This window comes from Phascolarctos cinereus, unplaced genomic scaffold, assembly GCF_003287225.1.
Source record: "Phascolarctos cinereus isolate Bilbo 61053 unplaced genomic scaffold, phaCin_HiC Scaffold_9;HRSCAF=440, whole genome shotgun sequence".
NCBI classification, from domain to species: domain Eukaryota; kingdom Metazoa; phylum Chordata; class Mammalia; order Diprotodontia; family Phascolarctidae; genus Phascolarctos; species Phascolarctos cinereus.
Window position 1 is genome coordinate 20186702 of NW_027556402.1, and position 23375 is coordinate 20210076.

Here is a 23375-nt window from a genome sequence, read left to right on the forward strand (position 1 = left end):
ACAGCTCTTGACATGGTTGACCATTCTCTCCACCTTGATAAACTTTTCAATTTAGGGTTTCAGGAAATCACTCCCTTATGGTTCTTCTACATATCTGGCCTCTTGATGCTGGGAACCCCAAAATGTCAGGGTACAGGGCAAGTCTGCTGGAAAGAATTCAAGTACTCAAACCTTCTTTCAGTCAAAGTAGCAAGGTTTATTGTAACACCAAAAGTGCAGGAGATTCCTAGTGAATCTGCAACTTAATGGGGGTGAGATTGATACTTACGTACAAAAAAAGGACAGTGAAAAGATCTGGGTGGGATTAAGGTGTAGTAAATCCCTGGGATGGGCCAGGTGTAATAGTGAAAGGAGTATTAAGTAGTCTGGGGTGGGCCAAGAGCCATAGTGAAAGGACTGTCAAGTATCTAGTTGGGCTGGGGTGGGCCAGATGCCTCAGGTGAGAGGCCTCACCTGGGCTCCTCTGGGCTGCTGAAATGCATGGGAAAATTCAGGGACTGGGCTGCTTTCAAAGATGTGGTCTTTTCCTTTTCGGGGTCCAGGTCACATCACTCTCATCTGTCTTTTGCTGTATCTCTCTCATATCATGCCCTCTAGCTGTGGGTTGTCCCTCAGGGCTTTTTCCTGGGCCCTCTTCTCTCCCTCCATGCTATTTCACTTGGTGATCTCATGAGCTCCCATGGTTTTACTTACTATGCTGATGATTCTCAAATCTGCCTATCCTGTCCCAAACTGTGCTGACCTCAAATCTTGCGTTTCTATCTGACTTTCAAACGTCTTGAACTGGATATCCAGTAGACGTCTCACATTTAATCTGTCCAAAATGGAATTTGTTATCTTTCCCCCTACACCCCCTCCTTTCCTTTCCCTATTACTGCAGAGGGCATCACCATCTTCCTAGTCCCACAGGCTCACAGCCTAGGAGTCTTGCTGGATTTCTTACCATCTCTCACCTCTCATTCCAATCTACTCCCAGAGCCTGTCGATTTCATCTCTGTAACATCTCTTGAATAAGCCCCCTTCTCTCTGACACTGCCACCACTCTAGTACAGGTCCTCATCCCCTCATGCCTGGAACCTGCTGGTGGGTCTGCCTGCCTCAAATCCCTCCCCTCTCCATTTTATCCTCCATTCAGCCACTAAGAGGATTTTCCTGCAGTGAAGTTCAGATTATTTCACCCCTCTCCTCCCGTAATAAACTCTAGTGGCTCCCTATTCCCTCCAGGATCAAATGCAAAATTCTCTATTTGGTATTCAAAGACCTTCATAACTTAGTCCTCTCTCACCTTACTACCTGTAAGGGAGTACTTACTCTTTTATCTAGTGACATTGGTCTCCTGGCTGTTCCAGAAACAAGACACTGTAGTTCTCGGCTTGGGCATTTTCTCTGGCTTTCTTCCATGCCCGGAATGCTCTCCCTCCACCTCTCCACCCACTGACCTTCCTGGCTTCCTTTAAGTCCCAACTACAATCCCGTCTTTTACTACTTTCGGCCAGAGACAAGGTTTATTAGAGATCTGTCATATTAGTCAGACTCTTAAGGGGTCTGAGCATCTGTGAGCTCTTGGCTGATTCTAAGAATCTGAGCACCTTAGTGGAGACTAGATGGACCTTATGTACAGAAAGGATACGGGAGAGATCTAGGCGTGGCCAAGTAGTCTACAGGGACTGTGAGGTAATAGAACTCTAGGGACCTGTACCACGTGGCCAAGGAGGGAGGAGGGAGAGAGGGAGGAGAGGAAGGAGGAGGGAGAGAATAGGAGTATGGAGGAGGAGTAAGGGGAAGAGGAGTTCCAGGGAGGGGGGAAGAGGGGTGAAAGCAGAAGGACGAGATCGGAGGAGGAGGCGCTGTTCAGGCTGCCGGTGCTGAGCCGCTGCTGCGGGCGCCGGCCCGCAGAGTCCGAGATGCATCCCAGCGGCTGGGTGTCGGTGATGCTGCTCCTGGGGTTCGCTCTGCATCTGATCGGGCTCCCCGCGCCGCTTTCGGGGTGCCCTCTGGCGGTGACGGAGGAGAAGCCACCTCGCAAAGTCCTGACGCTCGACCTGAACAGGTCCAAGGTGCAGGAGGTGAGCCTGGCTTTCCTCTCTATCACCATCGACTCCAACCTGATGACCAACCCCGGATACATTGCCTTCCTGAGGTAAGCTGCTGACATTCGCCGGGCCCCTTTCCTCCCTATGCCGTCTGCTTTCTCCTTGTTTCCTCCCTCTACACCTGAACGCTGTCCGCTGCTCTCCCCAGAACTAAATACTTTTTTGCTTCTTTGATCAGCAGCAACTTTGTTCTCCAGTCGCGTTTCTAGGCACTTTCGGACTGCCTTTACCGTCCTGGGCGAAATCACCCATACTGAATTGCTTTTTTTTTTTTAATGTGCAGAAGTGGGTTGGGCTACCACAGGTGCTCCTATGGACCCCTCCCCCCAAGGGGTTTCTGGATAGGTTTCAGGAAGTCTGTGAACTTGGATAGGAAACTTGGCATTTCCTTCAATGTTTAAATACGTTATTCTGAGATGGGGTCCATAAGTTTCACCAGACTGCCAAAAAAGTCCCCCGCGCCTGCGGGACACACACACACACACACACACACACACACACACACACACACACACGTGCTGGCGCGCGACCTAGAAGATCTCCAGCGCTAAAGATGCAGCAATCAATGAAATACATGGAAGAAACTGGTCTCAGTAAGTGACCTTTCCCTGTGGAAAATGGCTGGCCAGAAAACACTTTGGTTATTTCCAATGTCTAGCACTGTGCTTTGCATAAAAGAAGTGCTTAATAGATAACTGTTGAATTATTACCTCAACTCCAGTTGAGTTCTTGGAAAGGGGGTTCACTTCTAAACTTAAATGCAACATGTCCAAAATTGAATTCATGATCTTACCTTCCAAACCTTCCTTCTTCCGTATTACTATTAAAGATATCAACAGAGAAAACTTAATCCAATCCCCTCATTTTACTGCTAAATAAATTGAAGCTCAATGAGTTTAACTGACTTGCCTGACAGTCCAGTTCTGTGAATTTCTCAAAGCTCTGTGAATCTGATGAGTATGTAGGACATGTATTTCTTCAGTGTTTAAGAGTACTTATTTAATGCTTCTAAAGGTACGTTGGCTAGACACATTTCACTAGTGGTGTTATTGCATTAATCAAAGTTATCATTTATAATACTCTGAATACTGTAAAATTTTCCTCTTCTGCAGTTTGGAACTATGCCCAAAGGGCTATAAAACTGTCCATACCTTTGATCCAACAATACCACTACTCGGTCCTCTTGTATGTCATGGCATCACCTGCAGATGTCATCATCCTCTTGGAGAAGGGAGGACTGACAGCATCAGCAAGAAAGATATCAGCATCTTCCCAGCCACCATCATCATCTCCTACCCTTCGCTCTCTCACATCCAATCTGTTACCAAGTTCTATCGATTTTACCTTCATAGCATCTGCTATATATCCCCTTCTCTCCTGATGCTGCTACCATCCTCATCACCTCATGCCTAAACTATTCACTAGCCTGATGATGGGGGGGCCTGCCACAAGTCTCTCCTTTCTCCAATCCATCCTCCTCTCATCTGTTAAAGTAATAACAACTCTCATTTCCAGGTTAACAGTACTTATGATATATTCATTGACATACCAGATCTTGTGGTAGCCTTTGGTGGTTAAAAAAACAGGAGGGAGGAAGGAAAAATGATCAGATAGTCTCTGCCTTTAAGAAGTTTACATTCTATCAAAGGGCATGGTCACGTGGAAACCTGGACAAAATAAATCTGATTTCAGGGGTGAGAGGCACTAGCTAGGGGACTTATTAGAAAAGGCATAATGTAGGAAGGGGCAGCTAGGTGGTGCAGTGGTTGGACCATCGGCCTTGAAATGGGAAGACTCGGGACAGCCTGATGGTGTAGTGGGTAAAGCTCCAGCCTTGGAGTCAGGAGGATCTGAGTTCAAATTTGGCCTCAGACACTTGACACTTACTAGCTGTGTGACCCTGGGCAAGTCACTTAACCCCAATTGCCTAAAAAGGAAAAAAAATACAAAAAAAAAGAAATGGGAAGACTCATCTTCCTGAGGGATTTGACTTCAGTTTGTTCCCAGAGGGCAAGTTTGGAGTTGATGTCAGGAAAATCTCCCTAGCAGTTAAAGCTGTCCAAAAGTGCAATAGGCACTTTTGGACAGCTTTAACTGAGAGGTGGCAGCTTTCTGCTTGGAGATCTTAGAGCCATAGCTAGATGTTAGGGATGGGAGAGCGGAACTCATAGGGGGGATTCTTTCATATATGGGTTGGCCTAGATGACTGCTGAGATCCTTTCCAACTCCCAGATTCTAGGCTTCTCCATTTCTATTACTGGATCTGCAAACACTATATTTTTATTAACTAACAAATGAAAACAAACTCACTGACCCATCAACTAGATTTTCTCAGTGAAAATATACTTTTTACTAATTTGAGGAAATCCTGCTTCTCAGTTCCCAGAGGCTTCGAACCTTAGCCAGAGGCTTATCTCCTGCCTACTTGAGATTTGGTGGCACCAAGGCTGACTTCCTGATCTTTGACCCAGAGAAGGAATCAACCTTTCAGAAAGGAAGTTACTGGGAAGCTCAAGTCGACCCAGGTGATTTTTTTAAAAAAATAGTATTTTTCAACATATAGTTGCATCTTCTTGAGTTAGTCCTATGTTTGCCTTGTTTGCTGTGTTTTTGTTTCATTTGGAGAAATATGGACAGTTGCATATTCCATATTACATGTTGCACAATATTACATATTACAATTACATATTATGATGGCGATACCTCCTCTTGACCTATTGCAAAAGCCTGGAACCAAGTGGGAAATGCCCCACATTCTCTTGCATCCCTTGCTAATTTTTCAAACTCTAGAAGGTACACAGTGGCGTGTATCAAAGGCTATTGACAATGCAGCTTATTAACAGTGCAATACAGGTGCAGGAATGATGTTTTCTTGGAGAAAGCATAAAAGTGGGAATGGTTGAAAGTGAGAATTATTATAAGTTTAAGATACATAAAATGGGATTTTATGCATGTTTACACTTAAAAAAGGTCAGCGATGTGTGCTTTTAAAGGTGTAATCAAAATGAAGGTGCTAAGTACTATATTTCTACTTCAAGTGTGTGTCCACTGCCAAATTACAATTGCTAAGGAATCAGCGGGAGAATTCACATTGAAATATGTTTGAGATAAATATTTATTTTAAATGTTTTTATAGGTTTATTTAAGTACCTCAGCCTTTTTCTCAAGAAGTAGCTAGGAAGATTGGGAACATAGGAAATGGGTCCACCAGCTATGAAGAAGTAAGGGTTGATTTGAAAAAAAAAATTTTAATTTTTAAAAATTTAATTAATTTAATCAATTTTAAATTTAAGTATAAAATATATTTATATTTATAAAATAAATATTAAAATATTAAATTTAAACTAATTTTAATTTAATTAATTTAAATTTTAAATTTAAAAAAAATTAATGATTGTTGGGGCAGCTAGGTGGTGAAGTGGATAGACCACCAGCCCTAGAGTCAGGAGGACCTGAGTTCAAATCCGACTTCAGACACATAACACTCACTAGCTGTGTGACTCTGGGCAAATCACTTAACCCCAATTGCCTCACAGAAAAAAAAAAATTAAAGATTGTCTTAGTCCTTTCCCAATCAGTCAAACACTTAAAATCTTTCTGGTTAATTGAAGAAAAAATACTGTGGACAAGAATACTTTTTGTTACTTTAGATAGAAAAATCTGTCTTTTATTCATCAAGAAACCCTGGGTGTCCTCTTGCTCCTGCTGAAGCCACTGGTATTATTTATGCTGTTCTTAGAGCATGCTTTTTGGTCCCAGGGGTAGCCAAAGGACCAGATTATGCAGCTTTGATGACAAGAAGTCATCTGAATGTCACTGCACATGACTGCAGGCAGCTGGTGCCACAGTAAATAGAGAACTGGGCCTGAAGTCGGGAAGACCTGACCCTGAGACTTTTGTTTGCCTCAGTTTCCTTAACTGTGAAATGGGATAATAACAGCACCTACTTCCCAGGGTGGTTGTGAGGATCAGATGGGACAATATTTGTCAAAGTGTTTGGCACACAGTGCACTCTATAATTTGCTTATTCCCTTCCTCCCTTGTCTGTCTCGGGATAAGCATCATAATCATGATGGGGAGCCTAGGGGAGCCTCTTATCCCATTCATTTCTTTGGCAACAAGAAGGGCACCAACTTTAAAATAAAGTGCCAGCACTCCTGACACTGGCATCCTTCCCCACGTCCATTGTCACCCCTGTCCTAGAATCATGGGGTTCAGGAGAGAGCAGATACATGCAAACAAACTTAGAATTTCACAGTGTTTTTCTTTTGAACGAAAGGTCATATAATGGGTAAAGCCTTGGCGTCCTGACCTCTAGCGCTTGCTAGCTAACTGTGGGTCTAGACAAATTGTTTAAACTCATCTGCTAAATGGGGATAATACTAGCACTTATCTCACAGGGTTCTTGTGAGAATCAAATGAGGTAATAAAGCACCTTGCCGACCTTAAATCTCTATATGTTGTTGTCACATCTTCCTGACCCCCTATTTGGGGTTTTCTTGGCAAAGATACTGTAGTGATTTGCCATTTCCTTCTCCAGCTCATTTTACAAATGAGGAAACTGAGGCAAATAGGGCTAAGTGACTTGCCCAGGGTCATATGGCTGGTAAGTGTCTGAGGTCAGATTTGAGCTAAGGAAGAGGAGTCTTCTGACTCCAGGCACGGAGCTCTAGCCACTGTGCCACCTAGTTGCTTCAATAGGGGATATCATTATCCCCATTTTATAGGTGAAGAAAACTGAGGGCAAGTGATTTACCCAGAGTCACATAGCTAGTATATATCTGAGGCAGGATTCAAACTCAGGTCTTCCTGATTACAAGTCTGATCCTCTAGTAACCACACCACCTAGTTGCCTTTCACAGATCCCATAATATCTGAAAAGTGTCAGGGCTAATTCAAACCTTTTTCTCCCACTGTAGATATTTGCAACTTTAGTCCCCTCCCTTCTGCCATGGAGAACCAGTTGGAATTGGAATGGCCCTTCCAGGAGTTGCTGTTACTCAAAGAACGACATCAGAACTTTTACGAGAAAGCTACATTCACAAGTAAGAAACGTAGGGTGTTTGGTAGGGTATTCTGATCTCAGAAGCAAGGGGCTTTCTAAGATTGGGCAGCCAGCATAAGCCTGAAACCACACAATTGATTCTGCTAGGTAGGACCCTCCTATTAATCTAGAACACAATCATTCCTCACCTCTGGAACTGCTGGATGGCCACAGAGGACTGTTAAGAAGTAAGTCAAGGGGGATGAACCAGGATACTGACTAATGGGTAAGCAGACTTTAGTCAAAGGGGTTGGAGAGTCACCAAACTGGTTTTTCTTTTGTTTCTTCTATGCCTTAAATTAACCAGGATTTTGCAAATGTGGGACTCGCCCAAGTAATTACCATTCTGGCTAACCTGGAATTACTTATATTTGATAGATTTGATTTGCAGAGCTAATATAACAAATGAAAAATGATAGAATTTCTGAAAAAAATCATTTGCACATATTCAAGATAACATTTTATATCAGTGTCATTTTAACGTGATATTTGTATCCCCATACTTTGTCTTCTCAGTCAACAGAAGACTTCATTAATGTAAAACACAAGGAACTAGGGAGAAATGGCCTTTGAATTCAGCTGGTCTGGGGCATCCAACATTTTTTAAAAATCACATTTTTTTAAAAAACCATATTTTAAAAAATTCATTTTTATTTTAAATTAGTCACCAAAAAAAGAAAGCCTTTTGATATATATAGCAGAACATGAAAAGAGAACTATATATGAAACAGAATCTGTTTCATTCCACATTTTTAAAAAATATGTTAATAAAGTCCACATATCACTTTTAAAACTATGCTGCTTTTCTGTGCTTCCTCCTAAGTTTCCAGTGCATTTTAAAAAATGTTTCAATGGCACTATTTTTTTCATCAGTATTGTTAACTCTCTCTTTCCTCCTAACTAAAAAAAATTGGCAGGGGGGGCTAGGCAGTGGGGTTAAGTGACTTGCTCAGGGTCACACAGCTAGTAAGTGTTATGTGTCTGAGGCTGGATTTGAACTCAGGTCCTCCTGAATCCAGGGCTGGTGCTGTACCTACTGTGCCACCTAGCTACCCCTTCACTAAAAAATTGAGAAAAGAAAAAATAAAATAAAACTTGCAACAGATAAGCACAGTCAAGCAGAATGAATCCATGCAGTGGTCGTATCCAAGAATATCTGTCTTTTTCTGCTTCTCAAGTCCAGTCCAGCCCGGGACAACATACTTAATCAGAAGTCCTCTGGAGATATGGCTGGTCATTGCATTGATCAGAGTTTTTACCTATTTCCAAGTTCTTCTTCTTTACAATAGTGTTATCCTTATAGGAATTGTTTTCCTAGGTGCACTCACTTACCTGCATCAGTTCATACCACCCACCCAAGATTCTCCGCCATTATAGCTTTCATCTTTAGTACTATTCCATTCCATTCCATTCATGCTTCACAAAGTATTTAGCCATTCTGCAATTGATAGGTGCCCCACCATTAAATTCTAGTCCTTCCCTTTTCTTTCCTTCTATTGTCTCCTTGACTTAAGTGCATTTCTCCTTGGTCTTTCTGGTCTGAAATGTCCACATTTGTAAAATGAAGGGTGGGACTAGATGGTCTTCCAGCTCTTAATCTATGGTCTAGGGATATTGTTATCCTTGGGATGTATGCCACGGGATGATTATTAAACCAAGGAGGCTTTAAGAGTGGTTTCAGATCAGGGGGAAATTCCTAATATGTTTCAGAGAATCTTTTTTTTTTAATGAGGCATTGATATCGCAGACTGAGAAGAGTATATCTTTCTGAAGACAATGCTGGCTGTCCAGACTGTATCCACAATAACCAAAATGAGTATTAATCTGTCTATAAAAGGAGAGCACTTTAATTAGGTTGCTGGTTATATATTTCTTTTGATTTTGGTTTTTCCAATTCTCCCTAAAATGAAGGTACTGATTGATTGCCACAGCTGTGGATTTCCTTTATTTGCAAGGCCAAAGAGGGAAATGTTTCCCTTCAGAAATCAGAGGATTGAACTTATGGCATGCAATTATATAATGTTTACACTTACAGAAAATCTTGTTTCAATCGATGCTGTCAATAATGTATGGCTGGAAATGTGTCATCCCTATTTCATTGCCTACTATGTTGCAGATGAGGAAACAGAGTCAGAGATCTCAGTGACTTGTCCATGTTTAGTTGTCTTTACTAGGTGGCAAAGATGGTGCTTGAACTCAAGTCACTAGACCCTCAGTTTCTTTAGGACAGTATAGATGTGTTCTGGAAGTTCCTCTCATGTAGCCCCCGAAACACAACAATAACAAAAAACTGTTAGAGTCTGGCAAGAGCCTCTGTTGGTATAAGATAGGTTGGGCCAGCTCCAGGCCCATCTTGGGTATTTAATTATCAGTAGTATTAAAATGATAGTATTAAAGTCAGTAGTATTAAAAATAGTATTAAAATGGTAGTATTAAAATCCTTATAATGGGAATTTACTTACAGAATAATGACATGGGGTGGATTCTGATCAGCTCCCTCTCAGAGAGCACAGTATTTTCCCAGTTCTATGATGTCCCTGTTAGGTAACATTGTACATTCTCGTTATTTGTGTCCTAGCCCCATGAGGGTAGAGACTGATTGGGACTTATCTAAACTTTGTATTCCCCATCAACCTCCCCAGTACCTATTGTAATGCTATATGGGCAGTAGGCACTTAATGAATGTTTGTTGAATGAATGTGGTTTATCATGGAGCTTTCCAGGGAACTAGTTAGGAGGAAGTAATGTAGATTCCTGTGTTTTTAGGCAGTGTTCAAATATTTTAACTTTGGTTTGTGAAAAGACTTGATTCCTCATTCCAAGTTAACAGCAGATGAAGAGAGTTTTCCCCAAAAAACTTTCCTACCACAGTGTGGTTTATATGAAATCAAACAGGAGCCTGAAAACTGATTAGTTTTTATAAGTGATTTTATAGGTGTGGGGAACTCCCAGTACCCTGGAGTACCAGGCAAGGTGAAGTGAGTTGACTGTGAAGACAACATAGCATAGGGCCTGGCACACAGCAGGCACTTAATAAATGTTTATTGATTAATTGATGTCAGAGGCAGGTAGCCAATGTCTTTCTGCCTCCATCCAACTCTCTCTCCCCTATGGCATACCGCCTCAACTGATGACTGAGCCAAAAATGAAACCTTCATGTTTTAATGAATTTTATACCAAAATCGGATATTTAGAAACATCAGGATTTGGCTAAATTCATAAAACTTTCATTTCTTTGACACATTCCCTTCTTTGGATATCTGTTCACCATGGCAATGTGTCATTGAAGCAAATGGACATTTTTCCATTTGGTTTCTCTTTACAGGGTTATCTCCAAGCCATCAAGGATGTCAGTGGTTGAGTAAAGCTTCTAAGTTGGAAGAGTTATCAGAGACAACTTCCTTACTTGGGTCTTTGGATAGAGCTCAGAGTCAGTTCACCCTCAGAACAGGAATTGCAGTAGGCGTCAGTACATATATTTACCCTCCTCTCTTCAGATGTGCTAGGCGGCCCAAGCAGAAGGTGACAAAAACATCTGCCAGCGGGATGTGACCTCATCTGGCTCAGGCTAGGTTGCGCAAGTTAACTGGAAACAACAAATGTAACATGGGTGTGTCTGCCCCAAGGTGGATTCTATTATTAGAACAAGAATCTTTGGGGTTAATAATAATGGTATTTGGAGTGGCTGTGGGGCCTAGCAGGCCTTAAAAGCCTGTAAGATCAAATCCCGTCTCTGAGGGGTAAGGCTGGGTGTGCCTTTACAAGTCATTCATCCTCTTGGTGTTCTACTATTGCTACATCCTCACCTTCTACTGATGAAATCACAAGTCCAGTCCCTAATCCTGTCCTACCTAGGGTAGAGTTTGGGATCTGAGGGCAGGAAGAACTGAGTTCACACCTAGCCAGCTTACTCACCATGTGACCCTAAACAAGGCATTCTCAACCTCTGTCTGCCTCAATTTCCTTACCCATAAAATGAGCATAATAATAATAATAATACGTAACTACCAGGGTTGTTGTGAGGATAAAATGAGATAATATTTGTAAAGCATTTTGTAAACTTTGAAGTGCTATATAAATGTTAGATATGACCTATACGATCCAGTATTACCTTGAATTTGGTACAAGGCAGGCCTTACCACAGAAGCCATCTAGGGAAATTACCGGAAATATCAGAAAGACTTGCTTCTGCTTATGATACGGTACTAGCACATAGGCGGTACTAGCACATAGGCGCTAAAGGTGGTTAAGTTCCAGGGATGTGGTTAGTAGCAGTAGGACTTGGGAAACAAACCTGCGTACATTACCCAAGAGACAGCTTTGGGAGTGGGAACAGAGCAAAGAGGCAGTTTCATTGTACTCACCTTCACAGTTTTGCTCCTCATCAGTCTGGGATTTTTCCACTCATCCATGCTATCATATTGATTCTAGTAATACTTCCAAACATCCTCGATTTGGGGGGGATAGATTTGTACTGCTCTGGGTCTGAGAAAGGTCTTCATGAGTTGCACCGGCCAAAACAAACAAAATTCTTTCTTCACCTGCTGATGAACCTCTCCAAACTTAAGTGAAAGACATCTGGGCTTCTCTAACTTGGTGGTACCTGCCAGAGCTATCCTCTGATAGAGTTCCTCTATCATTGCCTTCAAGAATGCAAGGTTCCCTCTCTGTCATATGGAGGCATCTCAAAAAGGCTTCATTGAAAGTGGTGGTGAGATAGCAATTAGAAATATGTGTGTGTGTATGTATATTAAAAATATATATATATATATATATATACATACATGCATACATACATACATCAAATGTGTCCCCTTAATCAAAGGATTTGCTCTGTGAAGTTTGGATTCAGTCAAAGGGCCACACTTGAGGACCTAGAGGGCCACATGTGGCCTCAAGGCCACAGGTTCCCCACCGCTGGGCTAGACCACTTCACGCTTCCCCCCAAAATGTATTAGTGTCCTTGTTTTCCCACGGCCTCTCTCTCCATCTTTTGTCATTTTGCCTTTTTTTGGGTCAACTTTGCCAATATGGTGTGTATGAGGTAGTACTTCTGAGTTTTCAGATGCATGTCTTTAATTTTTAGTAACTTAGAGCATTTTTCATATGGCTATTGATAACTTGAATTTCATCCTCTGAAAATTGCCCATTCATGTCTGATGACCATTTCATCATTGGGAAATGACTCTTACTCTTATACATTTGAATCAGTTCCCTATGTATCTTAGAAATGAGACCTTTATCAGAGAAACTTGCTGTAAAGATTCCCTTCCTCCATCTTCCCCCCCCCCGCCCCCAACTTTTCCTGCTTCTCTTCTAAGTTTAGCTGAATTGGTTTTGCCTGTGCACAAACCTTTTAAATTTATTTTATCAAGCTTGTCTATTTTACTTTCTCTAAACCTCTCTATCTCTTATCTGGTCATGAATTCTCCTTCATATATCTGAAAAGTAATTTCTTCCATGCTCCTCTAATTGGTTTTTTATGTTGCCCTTTATGTCTAAATTATGTTGCTATTTGAAGCATGTCTTGGTATACAGTTAGTCTAGACTTAGTTTCTGCCAGACTGCTGTCTAGATTTCACAGCAGTTTTTGTTGAATAAGTTCTTGCCCCAGTAGATGAGATCTTTGGGCTGTTCAAACTAGAATCCTATATTCTATGCACAATATACAATAGTCTATATATTCTATAAACAATACACAATATATTCTATATATTGTGTATCTAATCTCTTCCACTGATTAACCTCTCTGTTACTCAGGACCAAATTCTTGTGATGATCATGACTTTGTAGTATAGTTTGAGATCAGATACTTTACTGCTAGGCCCCCTTTCTTCTCATTTTTTTTTTCCATTAATTCCCTTGAGATTCTTGATTTTTTGTTCCTTTGGATGAATTTTGTTATTATTTTTTCCAATTCTACAAAGTAATTCTTTGGTAATTTTATTGATATGGCACTGAAAAAAGCTAATTAAGTTGTATTGTCACTTTTTTAAAATGTTGACTTGGCCTACCCAAGAGCAATTAATATTTGTTCAATTATTTTGATCTGTAAAGTTCTTATATGTGTCTTGACAGACTCCCAAATATTTTAAACTTTCTATAGTTATTTTAATAAGAAATGGAATTTCTCTTCCTATCTCTTCCTGCTGGGTTTTGTTGGTAATATACAGAAATGTTGATTATTTGTGTGGGTTTAATTTGAAGTTCATCTATTTCGTTTAGATTATAAGTTTTGTTGGCACATAATTGGGGGAAATAGTTCCTAATAATTTTTAAAATTTTCTTTTCTACTGGTTGTGAATTTATCCTTTTCATTTTTGATACTGGTAATTTGGAGTTTTTTCATTCTGTAAGTTCTGTAAGTTTTATTTTATTTTTTAAAAATTATAATTAGGGGCAGCTAGGTGATGAAGTAGATAGAGCTCCAGCCTTGGAGTCAGGAGGACCTGAGTTCAAATCTGGCCTCAGACACTTGATAGTTACTAGCTGTGTGACCCTGGGCAAGTCACTTAACCCTGATTGCCTCACCAAAAAGGAAAAAAAATTTAATTATAATATCTTCAATCAATAGAAATCTACCTTCTCTCTTTCCTATTCTAATTCCTCCCCACCCAAATGAGAATGAAAGAAAAACATTATAAAAATCATTATGAACATGTGTGGTTAAACAAAGCAAATGTCCACATTGGCCACGTACCACAAAATATTGTCTTGTTCTGGATAGCATTTTCATGTAGAGAGGGGTCTATGCGTAGGAAAGCCTGTCTTTGTGTGGCTTGAAGAGGGGCAGAATAGACATTTCTAGCCCCTTCTTCTCCAGGGAGACTTTAATTCCTGCTAGGAGGGGAAGCCAGAGGTGGGGCCAGAGGTTACCACTCTTGCTGTACTCAGAGAATGGGGTACCTGGCTGGAATTATGCCTATCTGCTCCCTTAAATATTATTAGTTTAGGGGATATGATGTCATCATTCTGGTCACTTTGTCATTTGGGAGGAAAGGGAGACACCCAAGATCTATATCTAAGGCTTGACCCATTTCACACCAACTACCAATTCCCTAAGAACTATGGCAAGCTCCCCTTGATTCTGGGATTCCTTCCCTGGTTATCACACTGCAGGCTTCAGCCTGGGTGGGAGGCTCAAGCAGAGTCTGCACTGCTCTGCTCCTGGGGTCAGCACAGCTCCCATTGGCTTCTGACCTTGTTTATTGATCAGCATACAGCTAATGCCTGCAACTCCTCCTTTTCATCATCCCTCATCGCAGTCCCCCACAGGGGCTGCTAGGCCGCACAATGGATAGAGCGCTGGGCCTAGAGTCAGGAAGACCCATCTTCATGGGTTCAAATCTGGCCCAAACACTTACTAGCTGTGTGGCCCTGGGTAAGTTACTTAACTCTGTTTGCCTCAGTTTCCCCATCTGTTAGATGAGCTGGAGGAGGAAATGGCAAACCAATCAGGTATTTTTGCCAGAAAAATCCCAAAAAGAGTTCACAAAGAGTCAGACGTGACTAAACAACAGCAAAGTCAGAGATCTCATCAGTCCACCCTGGATCTGTGACCAGGAACTGGGTCGTGACAGAGCTGCCAGGTGGTTCCCTTTCCTGCACCCTGCACTAATGCAGGGACTTCCCAGGACTTCTGCCTGCCCCAATACTCTTTCAGTGCCCGGGTGCTGGAAAGTTCCAGCTAACCCTTGGCTAACCCTGTCTCCAGGATTGGCAAGCCAAGCCCGAATCGGGCTTGCCGACCCACAATCCCTGACTATAAATTTTGTCTTGGGTTTCCCATCAGATTTCAGTCTGGAGCACTTTCTAGATCAGGCCTGCACAACCAGCCTGATGCTTAAGGCCCCCAGGCAAGCCAAAGGGTTTCAATAGACCTGGGAAAAATGTAGAGGAAAATATCCTTTGTATGGAGAAGAAATCTTTTGACGTGGACCATAAGCAGCCTGCAGGTTGCAGGTTGTGCAGGCCTGTTCGAGATCATAGTGCAGGAGGCCTAGTGGAGAACCTTGGCTGTTCTCTGTTGGCACTCTCCTGTCTCAACTCAGCTCCTTCCCAAGAGGGCTTTTCAATCCTTAATAATTATAATTCCTGGATAGGCTGCAGACATTACGGAGGTGAGAAACACACCAAAGACCTAGAATACTCCCAAATAACCCTGTAGATTAGTTTTAGCTTCTCTGCCGTTCTCGTCATTAAGACCGGGTCTTCACACCTATAGTTCTTCAGGCCATTCAGGCAAACTTTTTTCTCATCCTCAACTATTGAGGATGCTAAGGAATGTTTGCCTTTAATGAGGTATATACTAAGGCAGTTGTATGAGCAGTTTTGTTTGTTTCAGAAAGGAAACTAGTAAAGGTGATGTATGTTAACTGATACATTAATATCACTATATTCATTAATATATGTTCACATTAATGCATAGTAAAATATATTAATACTTAACACTGGGTAAACCCACCCCCAAAGCCCTAAACTATCACTACCTTTATGAGCCAACTATAGTCAAGTATATGATGAATTATGTTAACATTTTGTGATATGCCATTATCCCCTGTGGCAGTTTTTGATGTAGTTTCAATTTAGCACTTGATGAAAGCCTTTGTCTGGAAATCTAAAAAGTTTAAATTCACCTCATATACTGCCCTATTCCAAACCCGAAATACCATAGAAATGTTTAGATTGTCGAGAGACATTATGATTGCCTTATCTTACAAAGCTTGCATTTAATGGGATTAGATGCTGGACAAGGGACGATGTTCAACTGGTCCTATTCTCTTGCAGTCTTTTTATTGTCCAGGCCAGAAGTTCAGGATACCTTCTATGTGATCCAGTCCTCTATATAAGCTATAGCAAGTGGAGAAGATCCCATTGTATTAGCCAAACCAATGTGGTCATTTTCTTATACGCAATTGTTATCGCTTACTGGGTCCGTAATTCGAAAGTACACAGGGCCTACTTTCAGGTTCTTTTCACTCTAGTGTGCAGATTATTCAGTATAAATGATGTTTTTGTGGATACAGAAAGTGAAGTGGATTTACTGTACAGCTTTGCCAAGTGTTCGGGACTGCAGCTGATCTTTGGCGTCAATGCCTTAATAAGGAAAAGTAATTTGCAGTGGGACGACTCAAATGCCAAACTGTTGTTGAAGTACTGCACCTCCCAGAAGTATGACATTTCCTGGGAACTCGGCAATGGTAAGTACATGGAGCATTTCATCGATCAAGGAAGACTCTTTTCATTTTATTATTATTATTATATCATATTTTCTTTTTCCCAATTACATGTTAAAGCAATTAAAAAATTTTTTTTAAAGTTTTGAGTTCCAAATTCTACCCCTACCTCCTTTTCTCTTTCCCCTCTTCCCCAGGGAGTACTCTTTAGCATCATATAACACAATTTGCTTGATTACAATAATAGCCATCACTTATAAAGCACTTTAAAGTTTACAAAGTGCTTTCTACATTTTATCCCCACAAAAACCCTGGAAAGAAGGTGCTATTTTTGTCTCCATTTTACAGACAAGGAAACTGAGGCAGACAGAGTGACTTGCTTAGGGTCGTCACAGACCACATAAGTGTCTGAAACTGGATTTGAACTTAGGTCTTCCTGCCTCTAGGTCCGGTGCTCTATCCACTTCGCCGGCCAGCTGCCTATATGATTTTCCTTTCTGTTGAATAGAGATGCTTTTTGAAATTGCATATAGAAAATAATTCCCCTATATCTTCTTGGATCCACTGCTGAACCCATCTTATGTTCTGCTTGGCTGGAGAATTACTTAACTGGGGCTGGCAACTTCCACATCTCCTATTTTTAGAAAGTCCTTTTGGTTTTCAGAGCTACTCATAGCTGACTCCCAACAAAATGTTTAAGTAGGCAATTTATTTTCAGCCTTCCATCTCCTTTTCTCCTCACTGACACAGCATCCTCCACTCCCTATCTCACCCCCAGCACCTGAAAACCTGAGTACCCTGATCCTATCCTGCAAGCTCTCTTGGGGTCCTTGGTATGAAGCCGCCCTTCCCTTAGGGCCATATAGCATCCCATGCTTTATTTCTCCCTTCCAGAGAGTCCTGACTTCTGCTAGGGAGTTGGTAAACTGTTTCTAGATATTATGTTAATGGTTAGCTTTCCTGTGTAGGCCCAGCCTGATTCAGGTAAGTCCAGTGCTTGAATTTGGAGGTGGAACAAAATGAGACACTTATGGTCCATCTAAGAATGGAGTCCATCCCAAAAGATGTTTACTTAATCACATTACAGAAAGGGTATTCAGCAAAGGAACAACATTGATTTAGTTGACCATAACTTTTCGACCTCTATGTTTACCATGCTGGTCTGCCTGAGGGAATTGCTGCTGATTCCTGGTGTTGGCTTTTTGCACCTAGATTAGATCCTTGGTAGCTTTCTTCTTACACCTCTCCTTCCCTTCTCTGACAAACTCCTTGAAAACTCAACATCTGTTTCTCTGTTCTCACTACCTCTTGAACCCATGGCACTTCCAACTTCACCATTCAACTGAACTTGCCCTCTCCAAAGTCACCAATAGTCTCTTAATTGACAAATAGAATGACTTTTTCTCAGTCCTTATCCTTGACCCCTCTGCTGATAGACCTTGGATTTATAACTGCCCTAGATGACCCTGCTGATTACCTTGACCTCTCTCATCTTTGGGTTTTTGAGACCCTCCCTCTACCTGTCTGACCATTCTTCCTCAATCTCTTTTGCTGGATCTTCATTTAAGACAGGCACACTAGCTGGGTGTGTCCCTAAGGCCCTCTCCTGGGCCTCTCACTTCTTTCCTTTCTGTACTCTATCACTCAGTGGTCCCATCAGCTTCCATAGATTCAGTGATCATCTCTGTTCAGACAATTCTGACATCTATTTATCCAGTCCTAATCTCTCTTCTGAGCTCCAATCCCAATGTCTTCAACTGCTTGTTGGACCTTTCAAAATAGATGTCCCATGGCCGTCTTAAATTCAACATGTCCAAAAAACAAAACGCATTATCTTTGCCTCCAAATCCGCCCCCATTCTAAAGTCCCTCATTATTTGAGGGTACCTCCATCCTCCATGTCATCCGGGCTCATTCTCACCCACCCCACATATCCAATCCGTTGCCAACAATCATGAAAAAATTGTCCAAATCTCTAATAATAACAGAAATGCAAATTAAAACAACCCTGGCATTTCATCCCATATTTATCAAATTGGCAAAGATAATAAAAATTGAAATAATTGATATTGAAGGCTTTTCAGAAATACCCTGATGGAGCTGAGAACTGGTCCAGCGGTTCTGGGAAATAATTTGGAATTATGTGAGAAAAGTCACTAAACTGTTCATCCACTTTGATTCAGTGATCCCACTCCTGAGCATGTACGTCGAAGACGTCAAAGACAGAAGAGGGGTTCATATCTACTAAAATATTAATATTAGCATTTTTTTTGCAATGGTTAAAAAAGAAACTTTTCAGTTGGTAAATGGTTCATCAAGTTGTGGTATATGAATGTAATGGAATACTCTTTGACTTGTCCAGGATCAGACAATTAGTAAATGTCTAAGTGTGGATTTGAACTCAGATCTTCCTGACCCCAGGCCCAGCTCTGTATCAGCTGCAGCACCTCAGCCGCCTCTCAGACAGGAGATAAGGAAAGCTATTTCATATCTCTTGATGGTAAAGTGAGGGACTATGGATGCAGAATGTTGCTTAAGCAATCAGATGCAGTCACTTTGTTGGTTAGTTTTACCTACTTACTTTTCTTTGCTGGAAGGGAGGGCTCAATGCCAGCGGGGAAAGGGTAGTATATCAGCAGATGCCTGTGGTTAAAAAACAAATTGTACTCCTTCACATTTATCCATTATATAATGTGGACAGTCAGAGTAACAATTGAGATGAACCTTAGGTTCATCTACTCCAGCCACACACACACACACACACACACACACACACACACACACACTCTTTCTTTACAGATGAAGGACACTTTGGGACCTCAGAAAGGTTTAAGCTTGACCAAGGTCACAAAGCCAGTTGGTGACCTAATTAGGAAGAGAATACAGGCCTCCTAATTTATTGTCTCATGCTCTTTCCACCACCCAATATCATGATATGAGTACATATTATGTTCTCATGTTGCATAGGCCAATCATGGAAGACAAAGGCCCCAAGTTGATTTGTAATGGCCCAAGCCAGGAGTGACAGACATCAGATCACATTCCTTGGAAGATGGAAAAATGGATGAAATTTAATTGAGCACTTCCTCAGCTCCCTTTTCCCCATCTGTCCAAAAACTTCCCATAACTCCTAGACATTAGTACTTTCATGCAATTCTGATTGTCAAAGTAAAAACACTTTCATAGTGTAAGGTTGATTCAAAAGGCTTTCCAAATAGCAAACTTGTGAGGGAGGTAGTCTTCTTTTATCCCTATAAGGAAAATGGGACACAGAATCTAGGTCCCAGTGTTTGAGCTAGAAATGGAAGCTGGGATTTTGATTTTTTCTGATTTCATGTCTGGTATTCTTTCCAAAGATATTTTGACATCCCATCACTTCACTTGCTCCATGTGCCCAAATTGACTTTTTAATAAATTTTTTTCCGACTAATAACTGTTTATTTTCTCTTGCTCCTGCCTGCTTTTCTCCCATTCAGAAAAAGAAGAAAAAACAAAGCCCTTGTAACAAATAGTCAAGCAAAACAAGTTCCCACATTGACCATGACCAAACATATATGTTTCATTCTACGCCCGAGTCCATCACCTTTCTGTCAGGAGGTGGTGGAATATACCTTTTGACACAGAGATACCACTACTAGTTCTATACCACAAAGGGATTGACATAAAAGAGGAAAAGGACTCATCTGCACAACAGTATTCCTAGATGTTTTGTGGTGGCAAAGAACAAGAGCCTAAGGGGATCTCCATCATTTGGGGGAATGGCTGAAAAAAATTGTGATATGTGAATGCGAAGGAATACTGTAAGAAATCGTGAAAAGAATGGTTTCACAAAAGCCTGGGAAGACTTGTAGAAATTGATGCAAAAGAAAGTGAGTTCTGAGAACCAAGAGAAAAATTTATCCTTCCCCCCCAAAAATTACAAAAACAAATAACTTTGAAAGATTTAGGAAATCTTATGGCACAATGACCAAACATGATACCAGAGGAACAATGCTGTATACTACCCCAAATTAACTTTTCAGCCCTCTGACTACCCTTAACTTATCGAGCCCCCAAACAATCAACTCATGCTTCAGGCCAATCTGATAGCTAGATGATTGAACTCAATTTTGACTGTACTGTAGATGCTAGGTATGAAAGCCACAGAGATTAGGTTTCATCCTTTTAAAGAGCTGATGCATTTTTGAATAGTAGCTTTTAAATTCAAATCATTTTCCATTTCAAGGAGATAAGAAAGCCCTTCTATTCCCCAGTTTTCCCTGGCCTTACATTGGATTTCACAGCTAGGTAATGTTTTCTTTGTTGTGTTACAATTGTTTTAAAGAGAATTTAATCTCCTTTAGAATCTAGAAATCATCTTGCCTTTATGGAAGATGATATACATTTTGGAGATTAGCAGTTACCTATGGACAATTGTTGTCTTTCAGAACCTAACAGTTTCAGGAAGAAATCTGGCATGTATATTAATGGGTCCCAACTAGGCAAAGACTTTATTAAATTTCATTCACTTCTAAAAAGATACGATTTAAGAAATGCAAAACTCTTTGGACCCGATATTGGTCAACTTCGGAACAGCAATGATACGTTGCTGAGGAGGTAAGAAAGGCTTTTTTTCTTTTTTACCTAAAAGAAGCAAAGGCCCAGGTTCAGGCTGGTACAACTATTTGCTAGAAGGAAGAAGGCTTTTCTTCTTGTAGGGAGCACAGGGGTGGCATCCACTTTAGTGGAGCTGGAGGAAGTGAGAAGCAAATGGGAATTGCCCCTCAGTTAGAAACTTTGCTGAAGTGGGACAGTTGAGGTGGGGCCAGCTTTGGCAAGTATACGGAGGGGCATGGTACCTTTACCAGAGATCTCCAGGGAATCATCATCGTAATGACTAACATTAATACAGGGTGTCTGTCCCCAAATTCCTCTTGCCCTTTCAAGCTACTGAGGCCTTAAAGTTTGCAAGGTACTTAAAAATATTATCTCATTTGCTCCCCACAAGCCCGGAAGGGAAGTACTATTATTATCTCCATTTTACAAATTTACAAATGAGGAAACTGAGGCAAACAGAGGTTAAGTGGCTTGCCCAAGGTCACTCAGATAGTGTCTGAAGTCGGATTTGAACTCAGGATTTCATGACTCCAAGTCCAACACTCCATGCACTGTGTACCCCTTAGCCTCGATACCTCTGGAATGTCCTAGATTCTATTTCCAGATTTAATAACCAGCTCATTGACTGGGTTTGTTAATAAACATCATTAGAAACCAATTCTAGCATTTTCATGTGCGGACTGAGAAATGACATAATGATGGCTATTTGTTTTTAGCTTCCTGGAAGTCGGGGGAGGAGTAATTGATGCAGTCACATGGCATCAGTAAGTGTATTTTCTGTTCTTAAAACTATTAGAAAAGATTGCTAGTCATCTGTGATCCTAATTTTCTATTCTATACTTCATATAGAAAAGTCATTTCCACATTTATTTTTTAATGTTTTTTATTTTCCCTGATTCCATGCAAAAACAATTTTTAACACTTTTTAAAAGGTTTGAGTTCCAAATTCTATCCCTCTGCCCCTCCCTTAGTCCTTCCCTGAAATGGTAAGCAATCTGTTATAGGTTACACATGTGAAATCGTGTCAAGATTTCCATGTTACTCATTTTGGCTTCCACACTTACTGAGCACCTACTGTCTGCAAGGTGGCATGCCGAGTGCTAGGGATGTTTCCATGGCCCCACATCCCCCTCATGTCAGTCTGCCGTGGTGACTACATCCAATAGGCTGAAAGCTTTCCTCTGTGCCTTTTTACATTTTGTGGGTACCCAGTGCAGCACCTTGGCTTAGGGGGAATGTGAAGATTATAAACTCTCCAAGGGCAGGGACCATGTCTTTTGGTTCTACATCACCTTCATTTCCTGAGGGTCTTCCCCTCCCAGATCTATTTTTTTTTTTTTGGTAAGAGGCCATCCTTTGCCCCATTTTTAAAGCCTTAATCACTGAATGGGCACTGCCTCAGTCAAACTGAGGCCTGTTAAAGACATTAGCTTGAAAAGGACAAGGTTCCCCACTGCATCCTGGGCCATCTCCCATTGTCTTGATCTATATCTGGTACTGCACCCAGATGGGCTCCAGAGGAGAAAGTGAGGCTGGTGATTTGGCACAGCCCTGCCTCGCTTAAATCCAATTCACTTGTATGTCATGGCGTCACCTCCCTGATGTCATGGTCCTCTTCAAGCATGTAGGACAGACAGCAGCAGCAGCACCTTCATTTCCATGGACAAATCTCCTTCCTTTCCCACCCTGAGAACCATTCCCCATTGCAAAGAATCAAAAAAGAAAGACAAAGCAGGTAAGCCAGTCAGTGGAATCTGAGAGCGTCTTCAATGTTCTGTACCCAGAGTCCCCACCTCCAAAGAGAAAAGGAGGTTCTCATCTGCTCTTTGGAGGCCCATGCCTTTTAATTTAGTTTTGTATCTCCCTCTGTGCCTAGAATGGTGCCTGGTACAAAGCAAGCAATATAGGTTTGATAAATGAATTTAACAGTCATGAGGTTAGTTGAGATGATTGTGCTACTCAAGCTTGGCTGGTCATACAGAGATGGCCAAATGAGGAAGAAAATTATGAAATGCCCACGTTCTGATATTGAGTAGTAGGGTAAGCATGGCTGGTTTCCATCAGAATAAAAATTTCTCTACTTTTAAAAAAATCTATTTATATTACATGTATGTGTGTGTATTGCAGCTACTATATGGATGGACGAAATGCTACCCAAGAGGATTTTTTAAACCCTAAAGTGTTGGATACATTTATTTTCTCAGCACAACAATTTTACAGGTACTTTTTTTTTCTTTTATAGAACAAAACCAAAACAAAAGTCTGTATTTTATAGACTTGCACGTTCTAAATTTATTGGTTAAAAAAGCAAATTTCCCACAAATCAAGAAACATTTCCAACTGTGCTATCAGATGGCTGACTAATGCACTTGTAGGTCAGATTTCCCCCAATTCACTGCAAAAACAAGGTCTTCAGAGAGTCTTTGTTCCTACTGAATGCATGATTGAAGCAGAGTTAGGGAGGGGT

At 41.2% G+C, this 23375-nt stretch overlaps 1 protein-coding gene across 1 annotated transcript in view; it reads left to right on the forward strand.

Moving 5' to 3' along the window:
- Window positions 1-1813: 1813 nt before the first annotated feature.
- Window positions 1814-23375, forward strand: part of HPSE (heparanase) — a 44672-nt gene continuing 23110 nt past the window's right edge. The window contains exons 1-7 of the mRNA XM_020988433.2: window positions 1814-2140; window positions 4473-4618; window positions 7013-7138; window positions 16164-16337; window positions 20740-20908; window positions 21625-21672; window positions 23036-23126. Of these exons, the coding sequence (XP_020844092.1) occupies window positions 1905-2140; window positions 4473-4618; window positions 7013-7138; window positions 16164-16337; window positions 20740-20908; window positions 21625-21672; window positions 23036-23126 (990 nt within the window). The 5' untranslated portion in view covers window positions 1814-1904. The remainder of the gene's footprint in view (window positions 2141-4472; window positions 4619-7012; window positions 7139-16163; window positions 16338-20739; window positions 20909-21624; window positions 21673-23035; window positions 23127-23375) is intronic.